Below are 27,564 nucleotides of genomic sequence, written 5' to 3' on the forward strand. Positions count from 1 at the left end.
GCAGTTTTTATGTAGCTGTTGATATTTAACGAATTAATTGTATGAATGTTTTTCTTATCTCATCTTTCCAATAAATTTTATTAAATTTCCTTTGTATGTCGGATGTTGGTTAGGCTACAAAAATTTTTTTAATTTCACAAATAAATTTGTACTCTACGCGAAATAAAATTAATTCAAACTTATAATTCAGGCTATGTGGTATTCCAAACAGATTGCTTGAAACGCGTTGCACATTATAAAATAAACAGCCATCACAGAGAACTTTCTTTTTAATTGCCAGTACTCGTTTAAACTATTTTTATTTTAGAAAATTTGCAACGGCCTTAGGCCCCAGCACAATTACGAAATTTATATATGTATGTACATACATCGTGAAATGTGAATAAAATAAACAGAAATACTTTTTGAAGAGTAATAGAGTAATAAATATTTCGTTAATAAGTTTAATAAGTTTAAAATAATAATAAGTTTAATATTAAATATAAATATAATAATAAAAAATTATATACATATATATACAGAATAGATTACATTAATAAATAATAATGAAAAAGTAAATACATTTCTTACTAATTATAATTATCTAATAAATTTATGTTACGTAATTAGTAATATTATACTATTAGGGAAAGTAAGGATTGCAAACACTAAAGTATTATTTGTTTCGCGCGAGATACGAACAATGCAGCCATTTTCGAAATGAGATAAGAAAGATGGGTTCCTTGAAGAAAAAGTGATAGCGTAAACAACGCGATGAATGTCTCGAGTGAAAAAGAGATTATCGCAGGTATGTTGCAATCTCGTCTTGCGCGAAACAAAGAGAAAGCAACGCGAGGAAGCGAGGCGAGCGAAACAAGAAGCTACAAAATTGTTTGCCGGAGTACGGAAGGACAGACAGCCGAGCACGAGAGAGAAAACGAAACGCTTAGTAGGCGAGGATCTGATTTACTTGCTGCAGGTGGATGTAGATTTCCGCCTTGCTGTTCGTAGAAACCCGACGCCTCTGAAACACAGCGTTGCAGGAAGCTCTCGAAATTTAGCGGTGTAACTCCGACGACTGGTTTGCTGGAATTTCACAATGCGCGATGAAAATGTTCGCCTGCAAATAGGAAACGAGACACGAACATGTTACACCTTTTGTTCATTCCACAAAGAATCGAACATTTACAACCTGCTGATATACAATAATATATTGCACAAAAATATTCAAAATCATTTTTTTTTTTTTTTAATTTCCTTTAAAACTGACGCAGTTTACATTGAAAAGATTTTATATTGTACATAATATTAAATGCAATCAATAATCAATTTTGAATCAATTAAAATCTTTTAATGAATAAATATTACAAATATTTGTTATAACTTAAAAAATCATCAAGCTATTCCTAAAAGAAATTTTCTTTTTAAATTAAAACACTTTTTTTATTTTAATATTTTTCCATTTTTATTTCTGTTGAAAACAACACGAAGTTATGTAATTTCTCCATTTTACTGTAACTTTACTTTGGGTAAATGTAAAAGCTATGGTTACATATATACTTTTCTTCGTAAAAAGGGCGGTAAATGGAGCGAATGAATTTTGATCTTATCAGTGCGCGGTTATTCTCGATAAGAATGGTACAGCCTCTCTTCTCTATCTAGCTGAGTCTAGAAATCTTGAGTCTAATAACATTGGAATACATAAAACCTGATGTTTACGAGCCACAGGCAATTGCAAAGAAGTAATTGGTACAAGAATTGTTCTTTAAAACGTATCGGGTGCATTTAAAAAAAAAAAATAAATAAATTTCCAAAAACAGTTGAAATATAATTAATGAGTAAATTTATTTCTTATATAATTATTAAAAATTTTATAATTTTTTATATTTCTAGAAAATTTGTTATCGCCTTTGATTGCTAACAATATATTAGTAATAACATTAATAGACTAAATTTTATTAAAATATTACTGCGCGAATACATTGGCTTTATTTAAAGAACGCTATTTTCAACTTGCTACTTGGAATAATGATATATCGTTCTGGAGATCTTTCAAGAGTACCTTAGACTAAAGTGCAAGATAAAAGCACTTTGGGTAAAAACTTAGCTTGTCACATCCTGAAATCGAATGAAGGGAAAAGACATCTTGTAAGACATTGACTTAAAAATTTGCGAGCAAAACTCTCATATGCCAAACATAACGAGTTTTTTTTCAGTAAAATAAGAAAACTTTGTTAGCCGAGACGCAATGAATAGTACAGTACATGAGGTTATCATGCTTTAAAGGAACCCGAAGAGAAAAGTCACGTTATACGCATATATCAACGTCATAAAAGAACACTTTAAACTCTTATTGAGATGCTCCTGTTTGAATGCCACATAAGATATAGTATTGTATATATACCATCAAACTATTGCATCTGAGATGCAATACGCATTCAACAAAAGGAGCATAAAATGTACGAAATAGTATATCTCTCTTCCGTGCGTAGGGTATATTATTCCATTATTACGTGAACTATTGTAGGTGCTCTTGTGTTACATTTACGCTAAAGATGTCTGTCTGAATTTCATCTTACGTTTGTATAAAATATATTATTCAAATTAGACAAGTGAATAACTTTTAGATTCTTGACAATAATATTCTGTACGTAGTTGTATAAAGTTTTGATAATAATCATTTTATTCCAAAAGCAGAATAATTAATTTCTTTTATATTATTATATAATTAAACATTTAATGAGCTTTTAAATGATTTAAAAAGAATGTTAATGAATTTATGAGAATGAATTTTATTTATGTGAATGAATTAATATTCAATGTTTATGTAACAAACAATGTCTGTGAAACGAACGATATCTAATTCAATAAAAAAAAAAAAAAAACAAACAGCCTGAAAAAGGAAGATAAATATCGATGTAAGCGCGGCGAATTATTTTACGAATCAAATAATCTGTATTCCGTCTGAACGACAGCAACTGTTAAATCTCGTTAGTTATCAGATGTTGAAAGCTAAAAAAGTGAATGACAGAAAGTTAAAAAAAAGCATACGAGAATTGTTTGCATCGCGTACGTTTTCACGAATGGAACATCCGATTTAGTGCCTTTCTTTATTTATATATCGTTACTTAATTCGATCGCGTTAAAATATGAGTTACTATTCTCAGGGATAAAACACATCTTTCTCTTTCTTTTTCGAGATATTTAAATACTATATGATTAAAATCGACACTGTATTACGGCGCTCGTTCAAAAAATTTATGATATATTATATTATAAAAAGAAATTCCATGAGAAATTACTTTTAATTAATAACATGAACGTCAGTACTGCATTTAGTTATTGAAAGCGTATAGATTTTACAAAATCTTTAATAAATTTATTTCATGTCATTCTGTCTGGAAACCAAATAGTGATAACGATATCTCATAAAAATTTTTAATTCAATTTATCTAAGAATCTTTGAATGATTTCAAAAGACAATCTAACTGTATATACATATATATATATATATATAACTAACAAAACATTTCATAAATTATACTCTTTTGAGAACTATTTGTTATTCGTACACTATATTACTATTTCAGTTACTGGAGCGTCTACGGGAGAGACCGAGGACCCGCGGTGGAGCACGTATAGCGCCCGAAAAACGAGTCGATCCTCATCGCCGCGATCTTGGCCATCTTCGAGTTTGGAACATGCCGCGAGGGAAAGTAGACCCTCGAACGGCAAGCTTCCGGAAACTACACCTTGGAGCGTCGACAGATCGAACCCCGGAACTCGATCAGATCCGAGTTTTCTAGGTATGGTGGTCGAGAGATCCGAAGAAGACGAAGACGGGAGGAGGATACGACAGTCACCGGGGAGCAATGACATGGAGGACGTGAGGAGTGCGCGGTATAACCCGTCCATCTCGTCCATGAGCGACAAAATAAGCCAGACAGATCCGTCCAATCGGATTTCCATCGAGTCGTCGTCCCCGCAGTCATCGACAGTTGGCTATTATCCTGCGAAGATTTCGTCGATTTCTGGAAGCTCTCATAACGTAATTCGTACCAAATGTCATAAATAGTAACGATTATTCGAAAACTTGATAGCGATTAAGGTTGCAACTGTTTCGAGTAATACTAGACTAATAATAATCATTTCATATATATATTTCTTATTTCACAACTTGAATTTTTGAATTAAAGTAAAATTATAAGTGCGCCAATAATGTGCCAATAATCGCATCAATTATTCGAATTTTTTCAGATAATTAAGATAGAAAGAATTCATAAAGATATTCATGCAAACTTTCAATTTTTTTATGAGAATCTCTGCAAAAATCAAATAAATCTATTTGAGCTTATAATATATCACAATAATCATGAATACATGAAACACAATAAGATATTGGCATTGGACTATATAACATGGATTCCTTCACGCGATATCTCTCATCGTAACAACGACATAATAGTCGTAATTATTCAACGCCGTTTCCAATATCGTAATTCGAGCGATAACTATAATTTAGCATTGTCGAAATACCAATGCCTAAAGCGGAATTGGGTATCCGTTTAATTAACGGTTTGATATCTCGGTATTAAGAGCTTATAGTCTATTGATCGTGTAAATTTTCAATCTTGCGCAGCTCAAATTAACGTGACGCGCACGTGGCGATAAAAACCGTGAAAAGCTTTCAAAATTACTCATAAAAGAGCAAAGATCTTTCACTACATTACAATTTTTTTATTTGTTAGAACGCTATTGTACAGCTTATGAAAGAGCTGTATACTGTTTCATGCAGGACATGACGTTATAAATTTAAATGTGACTTTACAATGTGTGCAGATAGTGGCGACGTCTGAGACACGACTATTATCCGAGACGCTTTCACGCCAGAATTTGAAAAATACGACACCGATGACGACCTCCGCGAAAAACATGATGCCACGACGTCAGATGAGACATATTCCGGATATGTGCGAAAAGTTTCAAGTGGGCGACCCAACGAAGAGGGAATTTTATAGCCCGAATTATCCGGATCCGTATCCAAACCTCACCGACTGCGTTCAAGTTTTGAAAGGTAAGTGATTTTGTTATACTACAAATAATTGAGTTTGAACTTGAAAATAAAAATTGAAGGGAAAAAACTTGAGAAATAGAACTTTATCGAAATATAAAATCAAACGAGATAAATATGATAAATATTTTTAATTTCTACTTCAACACAAGAGTAATTTTATCAATAATTGCAATAAGTAATATATTTGTATAATAATAAATATTTTATTTGACCGCGTAATAAATATTTACGAAAAAGGAAAATAGAGCATGATATGGAATTCTTCGTGAGTTTTGTGATTGCAAAATATATTTACTATAATATTTGAATTAATTACCAAAGATAAACAATTTAGCTGGCAATCACAGTTTGCATTAAACCACCGCGCTTGCAACGCTGACTCGAATATTGTAAGTGCAATCACTTTTGCGGCGATGGTGCGATGATCAATAATCGATTCCCCACACGTACATATCGTATCTCTCTGCGAAATCGATTTTCGAGCTTCGAGAGAACTTTTACAAGATTGCTCACGGTAAGAACACGCTAGCCAGATTTCACTTTACTGCCGTGCACCGTTCGCCGATAATGCGAAGAAAAAAGGCAAGCGTGTTGGAAAGGCGAACTCTTTCTAGACGAGGTAAACCTTTGATCCGCGATTCTTTCGTATCTCGGGGCAAATGTTTTGAACAAACATCATTTTATTTCAAGTAAAGTCCTAGTTAAGTAGATAGCTCTTGATGTGATGTATTTTTGCATGGAATATATAATATAATAGAGAAATAGTTATCACTGATAGATTCCAGACTGTCAACATTATATACTATATTATTACAATCTCTCTTATGACTCTTGTCAAGTGTGATATTATCTTAAAGATCTTTTACTTATTATACTAGCAATTCTCATATATTATAATATTGAATCATCGATAATTCATCTTGTTCAATGACTTTATAATAATGAAACGTATTTTCACACTAATTTTTTTGAAATAAATGATAGACATGGAATAAGATGTAATTTCTTGATGGAAAACTATATAGTTAATCATAAGTAATAACAAGTGATTGCTACATAAAGCTAGAAGGATTCTACAGACAATACATAACATATGAAATTTTATCTTAAAGTGCTGTAAAAGACAAAAACAATTTTACTAAGCAAACGCATTATACAGAGTGTAATGGGGCGCTTTTTTTGAAAACGGCTTATAATAACAATCGGTAAAACGGTTATGAACTTCATTATTTCAAATAAAAAGCGGGGTCGAGTAAGGTATCATTGGATAGGACCTTTAAAAAGAAACAACTTTTGTACAAAAAATTTTTTAATTCGTCCAACCAATTGAAAGAAAAATACAAATAATAAATTTTCATTCACAAATGCTCGAATTGCCTTCCATTGACTTCCACGAAACAGAACATTATATTACGATGTTTACTTTTCCTTGCTCAAGGAAAATGTAATTTAATCTTACTGTAAGTTTATGTTGTAAACGTTACATTAAATTCCTCTTTATTTTAAAGTGAGATTTTGCATTACGTGGAATAAAATGTGAAATTTTTCCTTAACGCATATGTTGATTTGTTTTACATTTATTTTTATTATTTTCATTATGGTGTTCAGTATTGAAGAAGCTTTTGACATGTTGATGATGTTAGGGGAAAGTCAGAGGTGTTTTAGAAAGGCAGCAGTTATTTGCAATAAAAATCAATTATTTGCATTTTTCTTTTATATAATTAATTGGACAAATTAAAAAATTTTTTCTACAAAAGTTATTTCTTTTTAAAAGTTCTATCCAATAATACCCTTTCGACTTCCCTTTCTACTTGAAATAATGAAATTTATACCCTGTTTTCCGATTTCTTGGCTTTTCTGGAAAACACAAATATCACTACTCGATTCTTTATTAGGGCTTGTACCATACAAATTTCTTTCCCAACTTGCTACGACAAGCCGTTTTCAAAAAAACATCTGATACGAGCGCTCTGTTATACCCTGTATATGTCATTATTATAAATTAGAAAGATATGGTACACTTCTAAACTAAACAAAAAAATTTCATAAACGATTCATTGAAAAGTAACGATATCTACGAATATTTTTTTATTATTTTATCAGACATGATTTCAAACAATATTTCTGCACGATATGGTACAATAATTTTCTTATTTAAGTGAAGTAATAATAAAAGCATATATATATATATATATATATATAAATGTTATAAGATAAAAAAGTATTATTTGAAATAATTTGAAATATTTGATTGATGATGGATTATGATGCACCATGCTGATGTTTGATCGAGGAATAATAAACGGAATGGTAATGATTTTCCCAAAATTACCTTCATGTATTATACATTTATTCTATATTGCAGAACTTACAGAAAGTTTAGTATGTTTTATCTCGTTTCATATGTATAAGTTCAATGTAACTTGGTACCTCGAACATAACTGAACTTTCTGCAAGGATAAGAGGGGAGAGTGATTGATACACCCCGGTGGTTCGGTTCGTTGGCTAAGGATACCGTGAGAAGATAGTAAATTTTCCCAGACTGACCAGCAAAAGGAATAAAAAAGAAAACGAAATCCTGCAAAATGGAAAAAACATAGAGAAATTTTCTTTTAATGATCATGATTTTTCTTTAATCTTGGAGTATCTTTTTTATTTATATAGCTGGATAAAATTTAATTAATAGGCTATTATGTTATACAAAATCTGATCTTTATTAAATTTATAAATACTATATTATTAAGTTTCTTTCAATTATTAATAATCGATGCAACGATAATATTATAAATTGAGAATTAATAATTTGATCTTTATTTTATCCACCAACGTTTAATAAAATAATCAATAAAGCAATAAATAACACAAAAAACTTTAGTTACGATAAATTAAAAGTAACAATAGTTTCATATATATATTCTTTCATTATACGTCGTTATCTTTCGTGCCAAGAAAGATAATGCAACAAACGATTTCTCATTTTATGCTCGTATACTCTCGAACGTAGCGACGCGAGACGATCCTATAGGTAGAAAGTCGAGAAAAGGAAGAATTGGCAAACGTTCGGTGAAATCATAAATCTTCGCGAATTCAACCGCTCTCCTTGTCCATGGCTGCACGAGAGCAATATCTCGATAACGAATCGATGTATCTACGTACGGCCGGAGAAGTTGCTCGCAGCCGCTCGACGAAAAATGTCTCTCCGTTTCGAGCTATACACGCGTGCAAAATTCAGGGGATTCAGAAGCCATTTCCTTTCGTCTGCCAATTATAGCAATTACAACTACTTATTTATAGAATGTCTATTTATTCACAGAAATAAAATTTTATAAAATATCATTTGTACAGAATATATAATTCATTGCTAAATTGATTTTAAAAGAGTTGATGTGTAATAGTTAATCGTTCATAGAGTTTATAAGTAAATTTTGCTAATACGTAGAGATTTATTGACCTCTCTTTTAATCCGGGATCTCAAAATGTGCCGGATTGGGCAATGGACAGCAGCTGGCTCTTGTTTGAATTTAAGTCAGGGTCGACAGGGTTTACCGAGTCTCTTCGCGTATACGAGAATAGCTACCACGGTGATTACCTGGGTTCTCGACCAAATCTTACAAATGTCGAAGTAGTACGTTATAAATGTGCACGTTATAAACTCTACCAAAGTCGTAAAACTGGAGGAAATGATATTCAGGCGAGAAGAAATATTTAATGGAACGGCAATATATTAAATTCTAAAAATATCTATGACTATTCAATAAACCGACACATATGTACTACACGTATCTATTATGTTCTCTTTGTATTTAATGAATCCATTTTTGTGTAATTTTCGTTTAAATTGTTCAAAGTTTAAATTCAATTTTATGAAAAATCATAAATTATGGAAGTCGTTCAAGAATGTGTTCAAAACAGTATTCATGTATTTAATTACGCTTTCCGTTAATGTTAAAGTAAAATTAAAATTTTGAAATTATATTTAATTATGGCGAAATGAAATTGATAAATGTCATATAATTTAAATAATATGTAATAATTTTTATACTTTATATTGTTTAATGATACATTCAGTTGTGTATTGAGATGAATTAAAATCAGCTTTTCATCCCGATTTAAACTTGTTAACAAGCAAGAATTATATTGGCTCAAAAGGATTCGTTTGTCATTGTGTAACAATTGTGATTGCACTTGGAAGAGAGATTATAGCGCATTAGAGATATCCTACGTAAATCATGTCATGTAATTATCTCAACGTCAACTAGGAGAGTAAGAAAGTTTCAAACTAGTGACAATTATGGCCACTGTATTTTCTGACGTTTAGTGTCGACGATTCTAATTATCGGCAGTTAAACATCAACTCTAATATATTGATTGCAACAAGAAATATTATAATTGTCATATGCTGTTAATATGGAACTTATTGTTAGTATAGAAGTTTAATCTGCAAGATCCTTTTAGCTATAAATTGTTTACAATGCATTTCATATTATTTCTGAAATTTGCATGGATGTCTACAGTTTACATTGCATTGCAAAAATAAATGCTAATATTTTTCAAATAATTATTAATGCAATAATTTATGAATTAAAAATTATGAATAATTGTTTTGCAAATGATGCATGTGCGTAAATAAAACATGAATATATTTATGAATCAATAATATCGTGCGTTAAATTACGCGAATGTAATACAAATTCATCAGATTGTTGATAATTAAGTTTTTCAGTTTGCTTATACTTAAGCAAATTTAATTATTTTTGCAACAAAACATATTGTTTTTCAGTTTAATAATATAATATAATATAATATATAGTAGTAATAAGTATATAGTAATAATAATATAGTATATAGTATATAATATGGTATATAATATAGTATAATAATCAAAATTCTCAATTTAACAATCTGACAAATTTTAATCTGCCAAAATATCAGCGCAGCATCTCGAGTCTTGTCTTGGAATTTCCAAAATATGTGAGGCTCGTGCATTGTCTGGCAATTCGCAGTTGTCACTTGGCAGGCTATCAGTATGAAACTTCTGCGGAATCTTGAGAAGGATCTTTGCCGCCACTATATACCGCATGTTGAAATATTTCTCCGTTTCACAATTTATTAATTCGGTGTAACCTGTAAAATTTTCCAATAATGCAGTATATAATATATATTTTATATAATTTTTTTTTTATTTTAAATAATATTTTAAATAAGTTTTAAACATATATAATAATATTCCTCTTTAAATAATAAAATTTTAAAAAAGATATGTTTGGGATTAATTTCTCTCTCTAGATGTATAAATAAGAATTTGTTAAAAAGTTTAATTATTTTAATTTTTCAATCAAATAAATAAAAATTGATAAATAAAATATTCTATAGTTATATTGTAATTTTTGGTTCTATACTCTTTATCATTTATATGTATATTATAAAGCTAAATTTTGATTTGTGAAATAAAACTGTTCAATTTACTATACAATCATTCGTCATTTATTAGATGACATTACTAGGAGGGACACGTACAGCGCACGTGCATTACTATTATTTTGTTAGCGTCCCAGCTAGGTCCTAGGAACAATGGATTCCAACCATTACTAGTATTGACGGACTTATTGACTCTAGAATCGAAACGAGATATCTTCAGTAATGATTGCTGGATATGCCAGAATTCTGATTTGATCAGATATCCGACGATTTGAGAAATGATAAATGTAACTAAAATTCGAATGTAAGTCACACAAGATGAACTATAATATCGCTAAAAAAAGAGTGTGTATTAAACTTTTTAAAATTATTTTACGTATTTCTAACAATTTATTGGATTTTTTTATTATTTAATTTTTAACAAGTGCATGTTATAAAAAAATTGAAATTACAGGAAAAAATTAAAACTAAAATTAAATTTATTTGAAATTAAGTGATGAATAATAAAGCTTTGTTTCAATTTTTCAAGAAGAATTTATTCATAATAGCCTGAATATTATTCATCATATTTGGTATATATTAATTTCCACATCATTCCGCCTCTCGACTTCCGCTTTTTAAATTTGCATCTCGCTCGTTGCATTCTTTATCACACACGGAAACAGCATAGCAGCTGTGCCACTGTTATGACAGAGCTTGCTCTCTTTCTCATACAATGTTGTGTAAAATGATTCCAACCACAAAGGATTCATTATCTCAATGACTGTCGCAAACGATGCTCGTTCACGAAGCTCGCTCGCTCGCTCGCTCATGTAACATCACACGTTCCTCTTATCGCGGTGCACATTTTCAAGCGGCATTTCAAATTCCAGTCCGACTGGCACGGACAAAAGAAATGTCGATATTTTCGCGATTTTGAAACCGACATTGCAAAATAATTTATCTCGAAGCTTTCTTGCTCCGCTTTTGTGATACGTTAAGAGAGGTAGTTTGACGCGCGAAAGTTTATCTGATTGTGAGAAAGATTCGCAAATCGCGAAAACCGAACAGATTGTAACTTTCATTATGCAAACTTACTATTGTTCCGAAATTCGACGTGATCAATAGAAGCGATGTGACGGTCCAACGCTCTGTTTGACGTATTGTAGATATTATCGAGCGTCGCAATTGCTTCGGTTGTTGTTATGTTGACTACGTTCGATGATATCGAGCAGATATGTAAATCCAACGTCTGCACTGTAAACGAGAACGACGGCAAGATTGAAAGACACATCGCCGCAATAATATTTCTGCGGTGAACGAAAAACCGAGAGTGGGAAACAGATCAATTTATATGTGTGTCGTTTTGGCACAGCTAATACGTCACATTTCATATATTTTTTCTATGAAAGATACATTTTCATCTCTGTCAGTTTTATTAATTGTTATACATGTACACATGCTCGAATTGTTTCCGGTACTTTCGACGTGCGCCATTTATATCGAGATCACGATGTCATGATCAATTTTATGTTCAAATTTCAACGTGATATTTAGATTGCTCGGCTTTCACATGCATTTATTTCTTAAAATGACGATATTGTCGTCGGTTTGTGAACGTAGAGAAAATGCTAATTGTATTCCAGTTGATATGTCAGATTAAAATCAACAATAAAAAAAGGAAGTTGAAAATATTTTTCAACTTTCAGAACGATTTTGTAACTTATTTATATTTATACTAGATTTTAAGTAAAGAAGTTTAAACGAATTTAAGAAAACATTGACTAATATAAGTATACAACACAACAGGGTCCTGTATATTTATAGCCACATATTTTACTAACAAGGCTAAAATAACATATATGGTGCAAAAATATGATGTTATTGCAGAAAACCAAACCGTGAACGGAAAACGGAGTTGTAGCATCCTCGCGCAATGGCTTTTATGTAATAATATTAAAAACTTCACATATACCCAGTGCACTCTTTTAGAATATACGTCGATAAAATAATCTATCTGGCTAGTCGATCAAACGTATTCATTTATACACATACATACAAATGTGTGTGTGTGTGTGTGTGTGTGTGTGTGTGTGTGTGTGTGTGTATGTGTGTATGTATGTATATATATTTACCATCACATACAGCAAGTGCTTTTTGCCTTTTAAATATTTTATTTCACGAAACAATATTTTCTACCATTAATTCCACAGAACACGGTACACACTATATATAGAGTTTGTAAATATCGTGAAATATTCTACGCTGTATACAGATGACTGGCTTTTCAATCAATGGTTGTTTGAATGCCTAAAAGAAAATATCTTTATCAAACGTGCACCAAAAGCCTGAAAACTTTTTTATAAGGTATTTTCATAAGTTAATTTTATTAATATTAATAAGTTTCAGTATTTATCTCTCTTATTTATTTAATCGTATTTATCTATCTTATTTAACCTGACAGAAAGATTACACAAAATATTAAAAGTCCTTTTTATAATTTGGATGAATATAATATCAATCAATATAATTGATTAAATTCAGACATTTTTAATCTTTCATGTTGTACGTTCTATAGATTTAAATTAGATTATATTCTCGATTAACTATTATATATGACATAAGTACTTTAAATGAATAATTTAACGATCAAGAAATAACACTTGAATTTTGTTAAAATGGAGTTGTGACTTCTTGATCCGGGCCAAATATATCGCGGGAGCTATCAAGAAACTTACAAACTGTCCGTTAAACGTCTTAACGGAATTCCTAGCGTCTCCGATTATCTTCTCGAGGTTCAAGCACGTTGTAGTATTCCTCCAGTTCTCGGTAAACCTAGCCTCTAACTAGCTGAAGTGGTAGGCAGCCTCCAGGCATTTCCAGTTAAATCATTTGCCATTGAATCTCGCTTCACTGACACTCTCTGATGATTAATGCCAGTTGCATCGGCCACATTGAGAGTTTGCGAGATGAAAGATTACTCATGGTAGAGACAGATAGACAAAGAGAAGAGAGAGAGAGAGAGAGAGAGAGAGAGAGAGAGAGAGAGAGAGAGAGAGAGTTAGAATGCTTTTAGGGTTGTAATCTAAACTTACTTAAAACGATTATTTCAAGAATTCTTGATTAAAACTCTTGACGATAGAAAAATCAGCCAACATAATAAGTGTAAACAAAAAAAAATCGATCATTAAAAATTAGAGATAATTTGATTAGGGTTGATTAGCACAAATTAAATAGTAACTAATATATAATAATACACTAATAATGACAAAGAATTGATAATTATTTTAAAATGTATATATTGCGTATAAAAAGTAAATATATATAATTTTTATATTACAAAATGTTTTAGATTATAATATTTTATTTTAGAAAATATGTATATAAGAATAATTGTGCATTAGATTTTTAAATTTACTAGTATACACATTTTTTTATAAAATTTTTAAATTTTTATTTAGATTTTAATTTTATTACTTATTTTAAAAAAGAGTAGGTTACTTATTTAATAAGCATCCTTTTCAGAGTTGTAATAGTTGAATTTAATTTTAATCAAAGTCTCACTTTGCATCAGCCAATTTACATGAGATAATTACAATTTACACGAGTAAATTAAAAAAGAACTACATTGTTATTGCGAACTTGTTAATTGCTTATTCTCGTAATTTAATTATCTGTTGTTGTTTAAGAATTAAGTGTGTGACCGGAATCTATAGATAACATTGTTTCGAATTTGCAGAGATGAGATTACTGTAAATGTCGAAAGTTTTTATTGAAACCGCAACTTTTCAAATACAAAGAGAGAGAGAGAGAGAGAGAGAGAGAGAGAGAGAGAGAGAGAGAGAGAGAGAGAGAGAGAGAGAGAGAGATTTAGTATTGTAGTAACACAGCAAATACTCTGAGGAATAAGCATCAAACTTATTGATCCAATTCGTTATACAAATCGTTTATAATAACTTTTCATGTGCAAAAAGTTTATGTTTTAATCTGTTCTCTAAAATTTAATGTAATATAAAGATATATTTAAATTATAAAATATTTTGAAATAGTGTTGTTCTTTAATTGCCAATGCTACAAAATGTATTATGGTTTATCTTTTTATCATTTTTATTTTATTTTAAAGAAAAATCATAATATCAAACTGTATTTATAACGATATTTTGAAAGTAGCTCTTATAATACGAGTATATCCGATATTTCGATTTAGCGAATCATACATTCGACACCTCTAAAAGTCCAAAAGCGATGAGTGTCGATTCTATGAAAACATGTCAAAATTCGTACCAGATATTGCTCGACATTCGTTTCCTATGAAATCTATCACGTGTTTCAGCAATCTTACGTTTTCCTATATCGTACTTTCTGAGATGTACTTTTCATGTAATATCTTATGACATGGCACGAGTAAATATTGATCTTCCATTAGGTCTGGCGTGTACAGCAGCAAAGTGTCTACTCGCTCTAGGAAGCCCATTTCCTAATTACAAACTTGTATACGGAATTCTATTATGTAATTTAGGACAAGCACAAGTCAGTATATTGTCCGCGATATCCAAAAGTGCTTGTCTTCATCTCTTATAAAATATGTTATCAATCATATGTATGTATATAGCTATACCCTTTGTTGTAACAAGTCATAAACATTTTATCGTAAATCTAGCATAAAATCAATATTCTTCTGCAACTGTATATTATTATAATTATTCTTAGATAAAAAAATATTTGGTGTAACTTTTAGTGCAATTTTGGAAAGATAAATTTGAAAATTTTTACAAAATTGCTGTAAAACTTAATAGAGAAACTTTAAGCACTCGAAATAGTTGAATTATATCGTTACTGAAAGCTAAGTGATTTTTTTTCGGAATTAACTCTGATATGTTTGCAAATGCTTTGTAAACAAACTGCTTTCAAAATTTTAATGAAAAGTTCTAATTGCTTGGATTGCGAATTGTTTCGCACATTCGTTTAAAGTGATTATACGGGAGCATATCATTATAAAGCGCGCATGAGGAACTCTTTAAAGCATGTCGAGATAATCAGGCACGTTAATGAGATCACGGTCGGTTGAAGATTGGATGAGAATGTGAGCCCGGGATAGAACGGGAGATCGGAGTACAATCTTTTATACTCATAGGACTCTCGGTCTTCATAACGTGCGCTAATGAAGAATCTAGTGCTTTCTTTCGAGAAAGAGATCGAAGTTCTCGTTAAACAAGTGCGCTCGGTCATCCTTGTTATCACATCGTAACGAGATGAAGAACTAGCAACCGCGTTCGCGTGGCTTCCCTTTTTATTTAATCAATATCTTATTCCCCTTTCAATGCCTGTCCATTTCAGCTGCCCGCGAATTTCAATCGACGATAATGGACTCTAAGAATTCGTTGTGATGAACATTCGACTTTAAAGGCATTAGACTAGTGTAAATTTAGGTTGAAACATTTTTCCGTAAATGCTGCAGCTCCGCCTCCGAAAATCAATGCTCCGACTTTCATCGTGCAAACAAACTGAGAATTATTTACAAACAGCAATGATGAAATATATTTTTATAGAAATATATTAGATATTGGAGTAAGTATTTCTTGAGAGAGAGAAAAAAGAAAGAGAATAAAAATTCTTATTTTTATTTTTATTCTGTTAAAAAATAATAGAAACGCGAACGAAAAACATGTGACAAATTTACATTAAAACTTATTTTATCTTTGTTATATCATAGTACTTTGTACAGATGACATTATTATTTCTAAACACTGTAAGAAGAATAGCATGTATATGTTTTCACACTTTTAATTAATAATTTTCGCTCTGTTTCGCATTTTTATATCGTAGACCGAATGACAACTTCTAATGTAACGATTGTGAGACTGACATAAATAAACTTCGCTTGATTGCGGCAATTCTTTGCTGTCTCTCGATTCTCTAAGATTCACACAAACCGCCTCATGGCCCCAGATCGTACATTTTGCGGACTGCAGTCGAAGTTCATAGTAAGTTCGCGGTAAACGACCAAAGTTACGGGCGACACTTCGTTAAGATCGATCGGAAAGTTGGTTCGTGACGCCAAGTTAACCTGTTGGTCCGCAGTTATACATCCGGGTGCCTTTCTTCACGGCCACCGGTTCTCTTCGCGTGTTCTTCTTATTCTACTTTTCCACCAGTCTTGTTACCTGTAACCTCCAATTCATCGTCGCTTTTCGCAAGTCCAATTTAAACCGTGCCGACGACAGCACCGGTTTTTTCATCCGGTTGTCACTTTTTCTACTTTTCCGACGAAGAAATATGACAAGAAGTTTCCCGCTCTTCTCGTGGATGGATAAAACTTGCATCGTTTCTCATTAGCTGCCTTATAAAAAAAGCGCGACTTATAGACGTTACTTTTTCATGAACTTTAGTATTCGTGATTCAAAAACTCATAGTAGGGAAGTATATAAGTTAAATATTTGGAAATCTTACTTTCCAAATTATTATTATTTCTACCCGTGTTAAATTTGAACACGATTATTGTTTTTGATTACATGAGAAATAATTTACAATTTTCTTATAATATAATCTAATATCTTTTCTTTCATACAAGCTATGTTTTATATATCTATATACATATTTCCTTAAAAAATGTCTATCTACGGTACTTTATGTCTTTTATACGAAAAGTAAGCTTTCAGAACTAATAAAAGAAAGCGTTTTTAGAAAGAATGTGTGCAAAAAGCGGTAGTAAATTCATTATACAATGCACTTTTCTTATTTTTTATTGTTACTGATATAATTATTGCAGTATTCGTAAATTGAATGGAGGGAAAATGGGAGGGAAAGATAGGGAGAACGGCATCCAAGAAGAAAAAAATTTACTTCGTGTTCCAAGCAAGGAAAGCATTTCCATGACGTCGAAGATGAGGAAGAGGGGAGGAAGTGGGTAATAAGGGTGGGCACGGGGCATGAATCGTGGCTGAGTTCCAAAGTGGGGCAGCAAATCAAGTTATCAACCACTCAGAAGGTAAGGGGCTATCAAAGAACCGTTTAATGCGATCGCACGTAAATCAAGTCCAGACGAGGTTGCCTGCCATCCCCGCTGTTTCGTTGAACAGCGAAATACTCCTAAGACCGAAAGTGCCATCGTGCTGCATCAGAGGCCATTAATTGCGGTCGCGCGCAATGCACGCTTGTCCTTGAACGGGGCGACATTAACGACCGTCCGCAGAACGTTCTACCTGTTCCTGTTCGCCAATTAACGCCGCTGAAATTAGCCCGTTCTCATCGGACAAAACATTTGATTGATTTGACTGCAACATTTTAAATAATTGGTTCTGCAAAATACAAGGCAAATCTAGCTTTTTAATTTTGAGAAAGAATTAATAAACCATATAATTTAAAACGATAAAATTTATTATTATATTGATTGATATCTATTCAGTTGATACATTTTGAAATAATCATTAATTATCATATTATTTATTTTATTGGAATATTCAAAGAGAATTCTGAAGACATATTAGATAAAAAAACATAAAAGATAAAGTTAATATATAGTTACTATTTAAATCGTAGTCACTATAAATCTCTATTTAAATAATTCTTGATTGTTGAATTCTGTACTATTTAATGTCTACTATCAGAGCTATCTAATATCTTTCCCAAGCCAATTCTCCAGTAAGACTTTGCAAAGTATTTAAAATCGCAGATTTAAATATAGATAACGATCAAGATAGGTAAAGCCCGGTATTAAGCGGGGTTAAACTTTAAACGAAGTTCCCAGAATTCACGGTGTTTAAATTTAATCTACGATTAAATCGAAAGTCTTTTAACATAAGGGATTTCACGTGCGAATAACTGTTTTACGATTAAGCTGTTCTAATAAACCAGCAAGTATATAAAAGATATGTGCATATATATATATATATATATATATATATATATATATATATCTTCTCTTATCTCGTAAAAACTTTTACATTAAAAATATATACTTCAAGTTTTTTTACGGATGAAACAAATCTACGTGAAATACAATCAACGGATGAAATTGTTAAAAGAGTACATACAGTACTAAAGCTTAAGTAAACTTTCGATCTTCCGACAGCAAGTAGCACAAGAGAAACTCGAATAATCTCAGCGGAAAAAGCAATTAAACTAAAGTTTGTCCTAAACTACGAAATCATCGTAGATAGATGCGTTTATCTTAACTCGTATCTATCGACGAATTGTCAGCAAACAAAGGAACAGGGTTTGCCCTAGCTGCAGGGCTAGTTAGTTTCTTCCCGGTGAAGCCGATCACCCCCTTCGTTCCTCAGCCATCCCTCCGGCCACTACCATGGTCGTTGGCCATTGTACTCGCAGACCGACCAACGTGACGCGTCAACTCGTGCTTCGACCCCTATGAATCACTGCGAGAACGGATATCATCCCGGTGTAGGAGAGCGCGAACGTGTGTCGGGGAACAGTTGTGTACGTGCTCGCGGTGGACGGATGGTGTTCAACCGCGCGTTGGCCCATGTGTTTAACCACGATCTAATTCGATTCGTTGGTGAGGTGGTAAGCCACGACACTAGAATAAGGTGTGTTCAGGAAATATTGACGACGCGACCGCGAAGATTTGTTCGACGATCGTAAATATAACTTGAAAATTATCACCAGTGGCGTAGCCAGGGGGGGGGCTGTAGGGGCTCGAGCTCCCCCCCCCCCAAAGATTTCAAGTTTCAGTGACTTTTCTTGAGAAAAAGTCCCAAGAAAAAATGCCTGCTAGAAACCTCTAAATTTAAATTTTCCACCTAAGATTGCTTTTTGCCAGCGTCAACACTTATATACTGTAGCCGTAAAGATGTCAGATTTAATATTCGATAACAAAGCTACCATCGCCAAAATCAATAATTTAAGAGTTCCTTTAAAATGTTTATTACATGTTCTTTAATAGTATATATCTTTTAATTTATGTTAAGTTTTTGATTTTTATAATATTCATTTTTATTATTTACTTCTTAGTTTATGTCAAATTTAAACTGAAATAAAGTTGTGTGTAATAATTTTTTTGCCTAAAGAGATTCATAATTTTCAATAAAAAATATGTAGTCTCGTTTCTATTCAAAGATATAATAGGCCGGAATTTTCATAGATCGAGCTAACATTCAAGCTTGTCTCAAGTCCACTTTTAGGTCGTCTTGAGACTCCGTTCAGCCAATGAGATGGCTGAAAGAAATCTTGAAAGCTTACTTGAGAGCTTGAATGTAAGATCGGTCTATGAATTCCAGCCATAGAAATATTTTTGGCCCCCCCCCCAATACCTAAGTTTGGCTACGCCACTGATTATCACGTCTATAATAATTCGCCAATGTTGTTGTTGGCGCAAACACAGAATAAATATATTTTGCAGGCAAAGTGGAAATCGTTTTATTTGACGGTTATTGCATAGAGTACTTCTTTCCGAGAAGGTATGAAAGAAATTTGTGATATCCATTGCCTTCGGAAGCCCGGTCACTTTTGAATTATTGGATACTTCGAATTATTGGGTGATGGCCAGGAAATCGGTTCGAGATGCATTAGACTGTAGAACAGTGGACGGAAAGCAGTTTCTACGTCAGTCATTTTACTGAAATATATGGTACATTAATGTAATAATATATATATATATATATGTTAATGCTGTTATATTTACAAAAATATAATTTGCAAATATTTAATTCATAGAAAAATACTTTATTTTTTAGTTAGAGAAAACTTATTTTAGATTTAAAAATAAATTTTTAAAATTATATAGATAATTATAAAAATTTTATTAAATTTTCATATTAGAGTACAGGAATTTGTTAGTACAGTAATTCTCGTAATTTTTTTTAACGCTGTATTTTTATAATTACTATATTTATTCTGTAACAACTATTATGCGTGTAGTTGAAAGCGATTGAAATCAACGAGCTTTTGAATGCGATGTATTCGATGTTGCTTCTTTGCGAATATTAATAATTGGGACGCTGAAATAAAAGCATGACCATCGGCAATTTATTACGGCTAATTGTCTGTCAGTTTAATATATATTAAACTGGATACCTTTCTGATATGTGTGTGTATCAATGTATCTAGAATAGAAAATACAACTTATAGCAATTGAAAATTACGCATAAAACATAATATAAATTATTTTATTGGAAGAATATAAAAGATATAAAAGATCATGCAATAGCCGAAACGCGTCGACGAAGTTATCTTATGCGAAAGAAATGGAAAAGGGTTGCAACTTTGTAAAGACATTTTTAAATTATCATTTCATTTCTTCTTTGTAATTAATTAGAGTGCTCTTAAAAGATTCTGCTAAAGAAAAATGATTTTGTGAACACAAAGCACTCCAATTTTTTAACTTTCCATATTTAACTCTCTTTAGTATTCTTTTTATTTTCTTGTTTCTTTTATACATATTATATCGTTTAACATTAAATGCATAAAAAATTTTAATATCAAAATATGTATGCAAAGTTAAAGAAATTATTTTAATAATTTTTTATGATTTAATTTTATATAATGTGCAAAAAATATATTTGTATAAAACTGCTAAATAGTATAGTAAATAGTACAGTTCTTATACGAGTTATTGATTAATTAAGAGTAGTAATCTCAATCATGTGTGAGTTATAAATATTTCATATTTTGTAAATCATTAAACGAAACACATGTGCTTTCTATAAATTGTGAAGGTAATTTATTATTCTATAACAACTCAAAAAGTTATTTAGTTTCTTTCATAAATTATGAAGGAAACTTCTATAATCTTTTATCTTTTATTATTTAATTCCTTTGAGTTTATTTATATTATTTGATATATAAATATATCAACTACTACAATTTCTCAAAAAGTGAAAAATTAATAAGTGGCATTATCGTATGTTAAAAAAATTTGTATGAAATAAAAAATTATTATATCTTCAATTTTGGAGAAAAAATGACACAATACTATTATATATATATATATATATATATATATATGAGATTGTATTTTTTCTATAATTGTTCCTGCATAATTTCTATTTATAATTTCTTATTTCTTATTAAAAAGATTTTAAAATTTCTTAAAATCTATAATGTCTGATCAAATTAAAAAGTTATTAAAAAGAAATTAATGTTATAAAATATAAATTTATTTAAAAATATTATATCAATGAATGCATATCTATTAACTAAATACTAAATCAGCGATATTTAACTACATTGCTTATCACATCTGGTTACCGTTTGATCAGAATGATTTTCTTCTACCGGTTTAATATGGCATTGATGAAAATTGTATCAGGTGAGCCTGCAGCACTTTATTTCCATCTCATAAAACCCGAATACATCACCACCAAGCGGTTCTTTTTTCTCTCGCTTTTTTAGATTGTTCCTCCTTTAAATCCTGGCGAAAAATCCGCGTGCATTACCTCACACAGCAGCATGTTGGCAATAAACATCCAGTCCAGAGGAGGAAATGTGGTGTGAGGATGCACCATTTTCCAGGAGTTTCTAGAACAGAACGGTTAAGCTTGTGCAACTTCCGGCAACCATGTGAGACTCACCCTTATTCGGCGGAACTCTCTATGGAAAATTCGATAGCCTCCCAAAGGGAGGCGTCGATCGTTACTATGAGGACCACGTACCTCGATAATCGGCACGAAAAAAAGGGAGGTTCGAAGCGAGCGGGTCTCTATCTTTTTACGATATTTTATTGTAGATGTAAAACTATTTATTTGTGTTTTATATTGTGCCTCTCGCACAGAGAGAATGAGGAGAGAGGGTGAGAGAAAGAAAGGGGGAGGAGAAAAAGAGCAGAGAGCTTTTTGAATAAATTTTTTTGCAAACAAAATTGTTTTAAATCCTGATAAAACTTTTCAAAATTTGTTTATATATTTTATATAACAGTCAATCAGATTTAAAAATAATTTTGTAATATCCCGACATATCCTACATTGGTATTTAAACTTTAGTTCCGTTTAATTATTCTCTCTCCCTGTACTTTATATGGATACTCGTATTTATCTTTCTTCTTACGCTCAATATATCTCATCTCTATATTTTTATCATGTATGTATATTACGTGAAATTATATCATTGATCGTATCATTCAATTACGTGAATTGCAGAGAAAAATTATGTTTGTTGCAATTCCATGCCTCTTTAACGACGTACATGAAGCCAATATGATTGCTTTACGATATTTTTCTAGATTGACGCGATCCAATTTTCTCGTGTATTATTATTATTATTAATCGCGGTGGCAATATAAGATACATCTTTCGACCCATTCCGTACATTAAGGACTACGGAAAATTCAATGGTCTCATTGGTAGCAGACTCTACTTGTACCGGAAGAGCTACGTACAACGATAGTCATGGAAAAGTGGCCTAATCCGGAGGTAGGGACGAGCGCACATGAACTCGAGTGCGAGATCGTTTGTATGTGCACATGGACGTATACTTACACGCGTTCTATGAAGCACCTAGCGCAAACACCCTGTATAGCACCTAACCACGGCAGAGTAAAACATATATGTGTATATGGAACTGTGCAGTCAGAATTTCATGGAGCAGGATCAAAGGATTGTCTAAATGACAGAAATTATTCCGTCTTTACGGTAACATTAAGACCACACTTGCGATGATTTCGCGATATGAGACTTCGCGTTGCAACGCGCCGACAGACGAACTCAATTAGAATTAGACATTATTAAGCAAAATAAAGTGGTTTAGGTTACAACTTTCAACGTAACGATGTCCTGCTCGATGATATAACAATGTAATTACAAGAGCTCAGTCATCGAATGACAGCATCCAATTTTCAGAAAGAAAATCTGGAAAATGTAGACCAACTCTAGAAAACTCTATATTACTTGTAAATGTTGGAATATTTATCGAGACTAAATAAATAAAATTCAACATTTAATTTTTCATTAAAATATCGATATATTTGATATATTTGAGTTTATATAAAAAGCCAAATATATGCTACATATCTTTCAGTCGTTGAGTGCAAAACGCTATTACATGGAAGCATAATTTTACGTCGTTTTTATAAAAAAAAACTTTTATATTACGATCGAACATTTCTATGCAAAAGCAGGCAAAAGATCTTAGAAGAAAGTTTATCGTGAATTTTTGCTTCGAAAGTGCCAATGCTCGCTGTGTGTTTCCTTCTTGTTTTTCTCAGTTTTTATTACTTTAAAGCGCGCATCTTTGTCAAAGGAAATCCGGGGGGAGAAATTGAGTCGTCATTCGAATGCAACGTGTGTGAGTGAGAACATTCGGTTGTTATAATACAATATGCGACAATTTTTGTGGTTAAATTAGGTGCCTATAAACAACATTATATTTTTGACATGGTCTCGACATAGCAGTTTTTTTCTTCAACGAATTTTGAGCGACAAAGTAGAGTTAATATACGTGTTCGCACGTGCGTCCTTGGCGAGTAGTCATATGATGCGTGGGCTTTTCTGCGGAGCCAGCCAAAATTTCATTCATAGAAATGCTTCGATATACCACGATTACATGCTCTCGAATGGTACAGTGAAAAAGAGAAGTTATCAGACAAATATCTCAATTTTATTTTAATGATTACAAAATCATTTAATGGGCTTAAATAAAAAACTTTCGGAAAAATATACAGCTACTTTGAGTAGCTTTGCAAAAATTATAATATTTTTTTGATAAAGTACTATATAATTTTCTCATTTTTTAAAATTATTTTTTTCTTATTGTATAATATATTGTATAATATTTATGATCTATATACAATTTATTTTTCTTAAGAGTTGAACGATCTCTATAGAATCTTAATACATATCAATAATTAAATATAATGAGCTATATTTATTCAATGATGAACTATATTTATTTTATGACTAATGACTTTCGAATGAATTTGGCATTTACAATTTTTTTTCTAAGAATTATTCGAAAACATGTAATTTCAACGAAAATTTATTTATAAAAGAGAAAGAGTTTTTGCTTGTCAGAAAGAACCAAATATTTGTGTACATCAGTTTTTAGAAGTGACGTTCAAGCGAATTAAATCACTTCTGAAAATTTTTGATGAATACATTCCTGAATTAAATACTACTAATTTTACTCAATATAATTTGGTAATAAGCTTCCGCATACGCCATTCTTGGCGCGATCTTGATGTCTAGAATAGACGGACTATTTTTGAAAACGCATTGAGAACTATTTGCGGGCAAGGGTAGATATATCGACAATCGTTATATGATTAAGAGTCAATGTTTCTTTGATTATATTGGTGCGGTGTCTGCGTATCAAATCATAAAGGGATCGGACAAAGTCCAAGTTGCAAAAAAAGAGTATTCGATTGTAATTACATTTTATTCTCGACTATCATTTTACTAGACTAAAGATATATCGATAATTAAATATATTAACAAAACAATTAATGTTTAATAGAGAGAGTAAAAAATTCTCTACCGCTGCTTCAATGAAATCGGACATCTGACAATCAAGATTTCAATAACATGTGTAAGGGCGTGTTACGGGAATAATAGGATAATCCTGTGGTTGCCCAGGGTGACGTCTAAATGCGCATAGTCAAGTAGACTGGTGGTCCATATACCGATGTGCACGCACGCACACACGCATTCGCGTATATGTATTCACATATATTCGATCGGACATACAAATACACGGATATGCGCGGAGACCCGAGGTATCTAGCCAGAAGATAGAGTGTATCCTAACGATCGGTCTCGTCTGAATAATTCTCGGATAAGTTTCGTACGTGTGGAGAAAGTGAAGTCGCGTTTGCATCTCTACAGCCTTATTACTGATCGCGCGCGTAGGTAGAAATTTACTGGAAATGTCGCCGACACGTTTCGCCCCTGCAACTTTTTGAGAACTATGTCTCCTTGTCGTGGCGCATGTTCGCGATAACAGACAAACTACTTTTAGTTATACTCTGTTCGTAATAACTGATGAGAAAATGAATGCGTATAAAATAAGTAAAAGTAATCACAATTAAGAAACTATTACAACGGAATGATTGGTGCCTGTTTAACATGATGGGAATTTATTCGTTGCCTACACCTAACCTCCTGTTCATCTTCTTCACGTCACTAGAGCGTTTCAGAAACTATGTTTCAAGCGTTTCTCTTGACGCTGATATTATATTACACGGAAAAATGCTTTGTAAGCGCTACCACCGAGCTACTGTAGTTCTAACGTGGTAACCAACGAGAAAACAACACAGCTTCGTGTCGTAGCTTCTGACGAACAATTTGGCCATGAGCCAGTCTAATTTCTGAGGCTAACGACATTGGAATATTTGTCTAGTAACTCGTCGTATAAGAGTTGTTCGCGTTGCAAAGTTTGCAGGGAGAGAAGCAAAAATACGTTAGACGTTTTATTATTCTATACATATTTTAGAGAAAAGTTGAAATTCAAAATAAGAATTAAAATTGAAACACGCGTTATAATTGAAACATGTTATTTATGGTAATCTCATTATTTCATTATGCGTAATGTTATAAATTAGGCAGCATGAGATGAGAGAGCGATAGTATATAATATCCAAGCATATTGTCCGATCCCACGTAGATTGGATTACTATATCAGATTGTATGCATAATTATTGACTCGTTGAGTGCAAAATAGTCGCCCAATCTATACATTAATCGCAATTATTGATTGACTGAAATAAATATATATTAACAATTATGTCATTATTACAAATCAGTAAAATCAATCTACTTGCTCGTCCTACGCATTTGATATATCTCTACGTGTGTTAAATACAAAATTTTAAAAAGTTATATTATTCGTAATCGCGGCACTCATTGATTTAATCAGTTTATTAAAAATAATTTTTTAATTTTGTCTTGTACCGATTAGTTAGTTATTATTTTAAAATATTATTATTAAATATTGATTATTCACGATGAGAAAAAAATTTATTTTCTTATTTCAGGATATAATACAGAAAAGTAACGATTTTTATATTATTTTAATAAAAAATGCAAATAAGATTCAAATTGTATGAATCATAAAATTATCAGGAATTTATGCTAAAATAACTCTTAGATAATATTATGTCAACAAGCGTGTAAAGTTTACATTTTGTAACCTAACTATTCGGCATCTCTATCGCGCTTTATCTTTAGAAATTTCACGGCTATCAAAGCCTTCTCATTCTCTTTTCGCACCCTCATTTACTTAACATATATAAGCATATTTGTTAACGGCTCACCGCATTTCTCTTCTCTTGTTTCAGCTGACAAAGGTATGTTGCTGAAACTTGATTTTCGGGATGAGTTCAAGCTGGAAGACAGCCCGAATTGCCGTTTCGATTTTCTCGAGGTACGTGATGGCCAATACGGATACTCTAATCTCCTCGGCAACTTCTGCGGGACGAATTTTCCCCCCGAGATCACATCGAAGACACGATACCTTTGGTTACGATTCCACAGCGATGAGAACATCGAGGGAAAGGGTTTCAAAGCTGTGTGGAACATGATACCGAGACCGACCCATCGTAAGTCTCAGAATCAACAAAGTTTCTATACCTCGCGAAAACTTTTTCTACATTTTGATTAATTTTTTATTGGAATTAAATCTCAAGCGTAAACTAATAATTTCTAAATTTTTATAACAAGTTAACAGTAGGTTATAACGCATGTTGCGTTGTTTGAAAGAATATTCTAGAAAATATTTTATATATATAATGTAATAAGTGTCTTTAAGTTTTTTCATGTAGTTAACAAATTTTACATTACAGTTAAATATCTATATATTTCCGTTCTGTTTCATATATTTAAAAATTGATAAATATTTTTAAGGAAATATGTTTTATGAGATTTTCTTAATTACTGGGTCTACCGCTTCCTTCTTCTTTGCATGTCAAGAATTCGGTTATGAGTTTTGTCAGAGTCGGATCTATCGGTTATCTATCTCAAATGTGAGACTCATATATATGTTCTCTGGATGTGTAACCACAGATTATCAAACCGATCGATAAAAAAATCGAGATCTCACCTTAGATTTTTTGCTTCTCATGCTTATGTATATTATTCTCGCACACGCGGTAGAAAAAATTTTGAAAATGTATTGCTAATTAGTCTAATATAAAAAATAGCAGACTAATTTGTTTTTTTTTTAATTTTGTA

The 27,564-nt window shown here is 31.7% G+C and overlaps 1 protein-coding gene across 4 annotated transcripts in view; it reads left to right on the top strand.

The window, feature by feature from the left end:
* Positions 1-27,564, top strand: part of Neto (Neuropilin and tolloid-like) — a 116,387-nt gene that overhangs the window by 64,040 nt on the left and 24,783 nt on the right. For all 4 annotated transcript variants that reach the window (XM_072909940.1, XM_072909941.1, XM_072909938.1 and 1 more), the window contains 3 exons: positions 3,570-4,027; positions 4,819-5,053; positions 26,673-26,933. In XM_072909940.1, the coding sequence (XP_072766041.1) occupies positions 3,570-4,027; positions 4,819-5,053; positions 26,673-26,933 (954 nt within the window). The remainder of the gene's footprint in view (positions 1-3,569; positions 4,028-4,818; positions 5,054-26,672; positions 26,934-27,564) is intronic.

The sequence above is a fragment of the Anoplolepis gracilipes genome, chromosome 17 (genome assembly GCF_047496725.1).
Source record: "Anoplolepis gracilipes chromosome 17, ASM4749672v1, whole genome shotgun sequence".
NCBI lineage: Eukaryota > Metazoa > Arthropoda > Insecta > Hymenoptera > Formicidae > Anoplolepis > Anoplolepis gracilipes.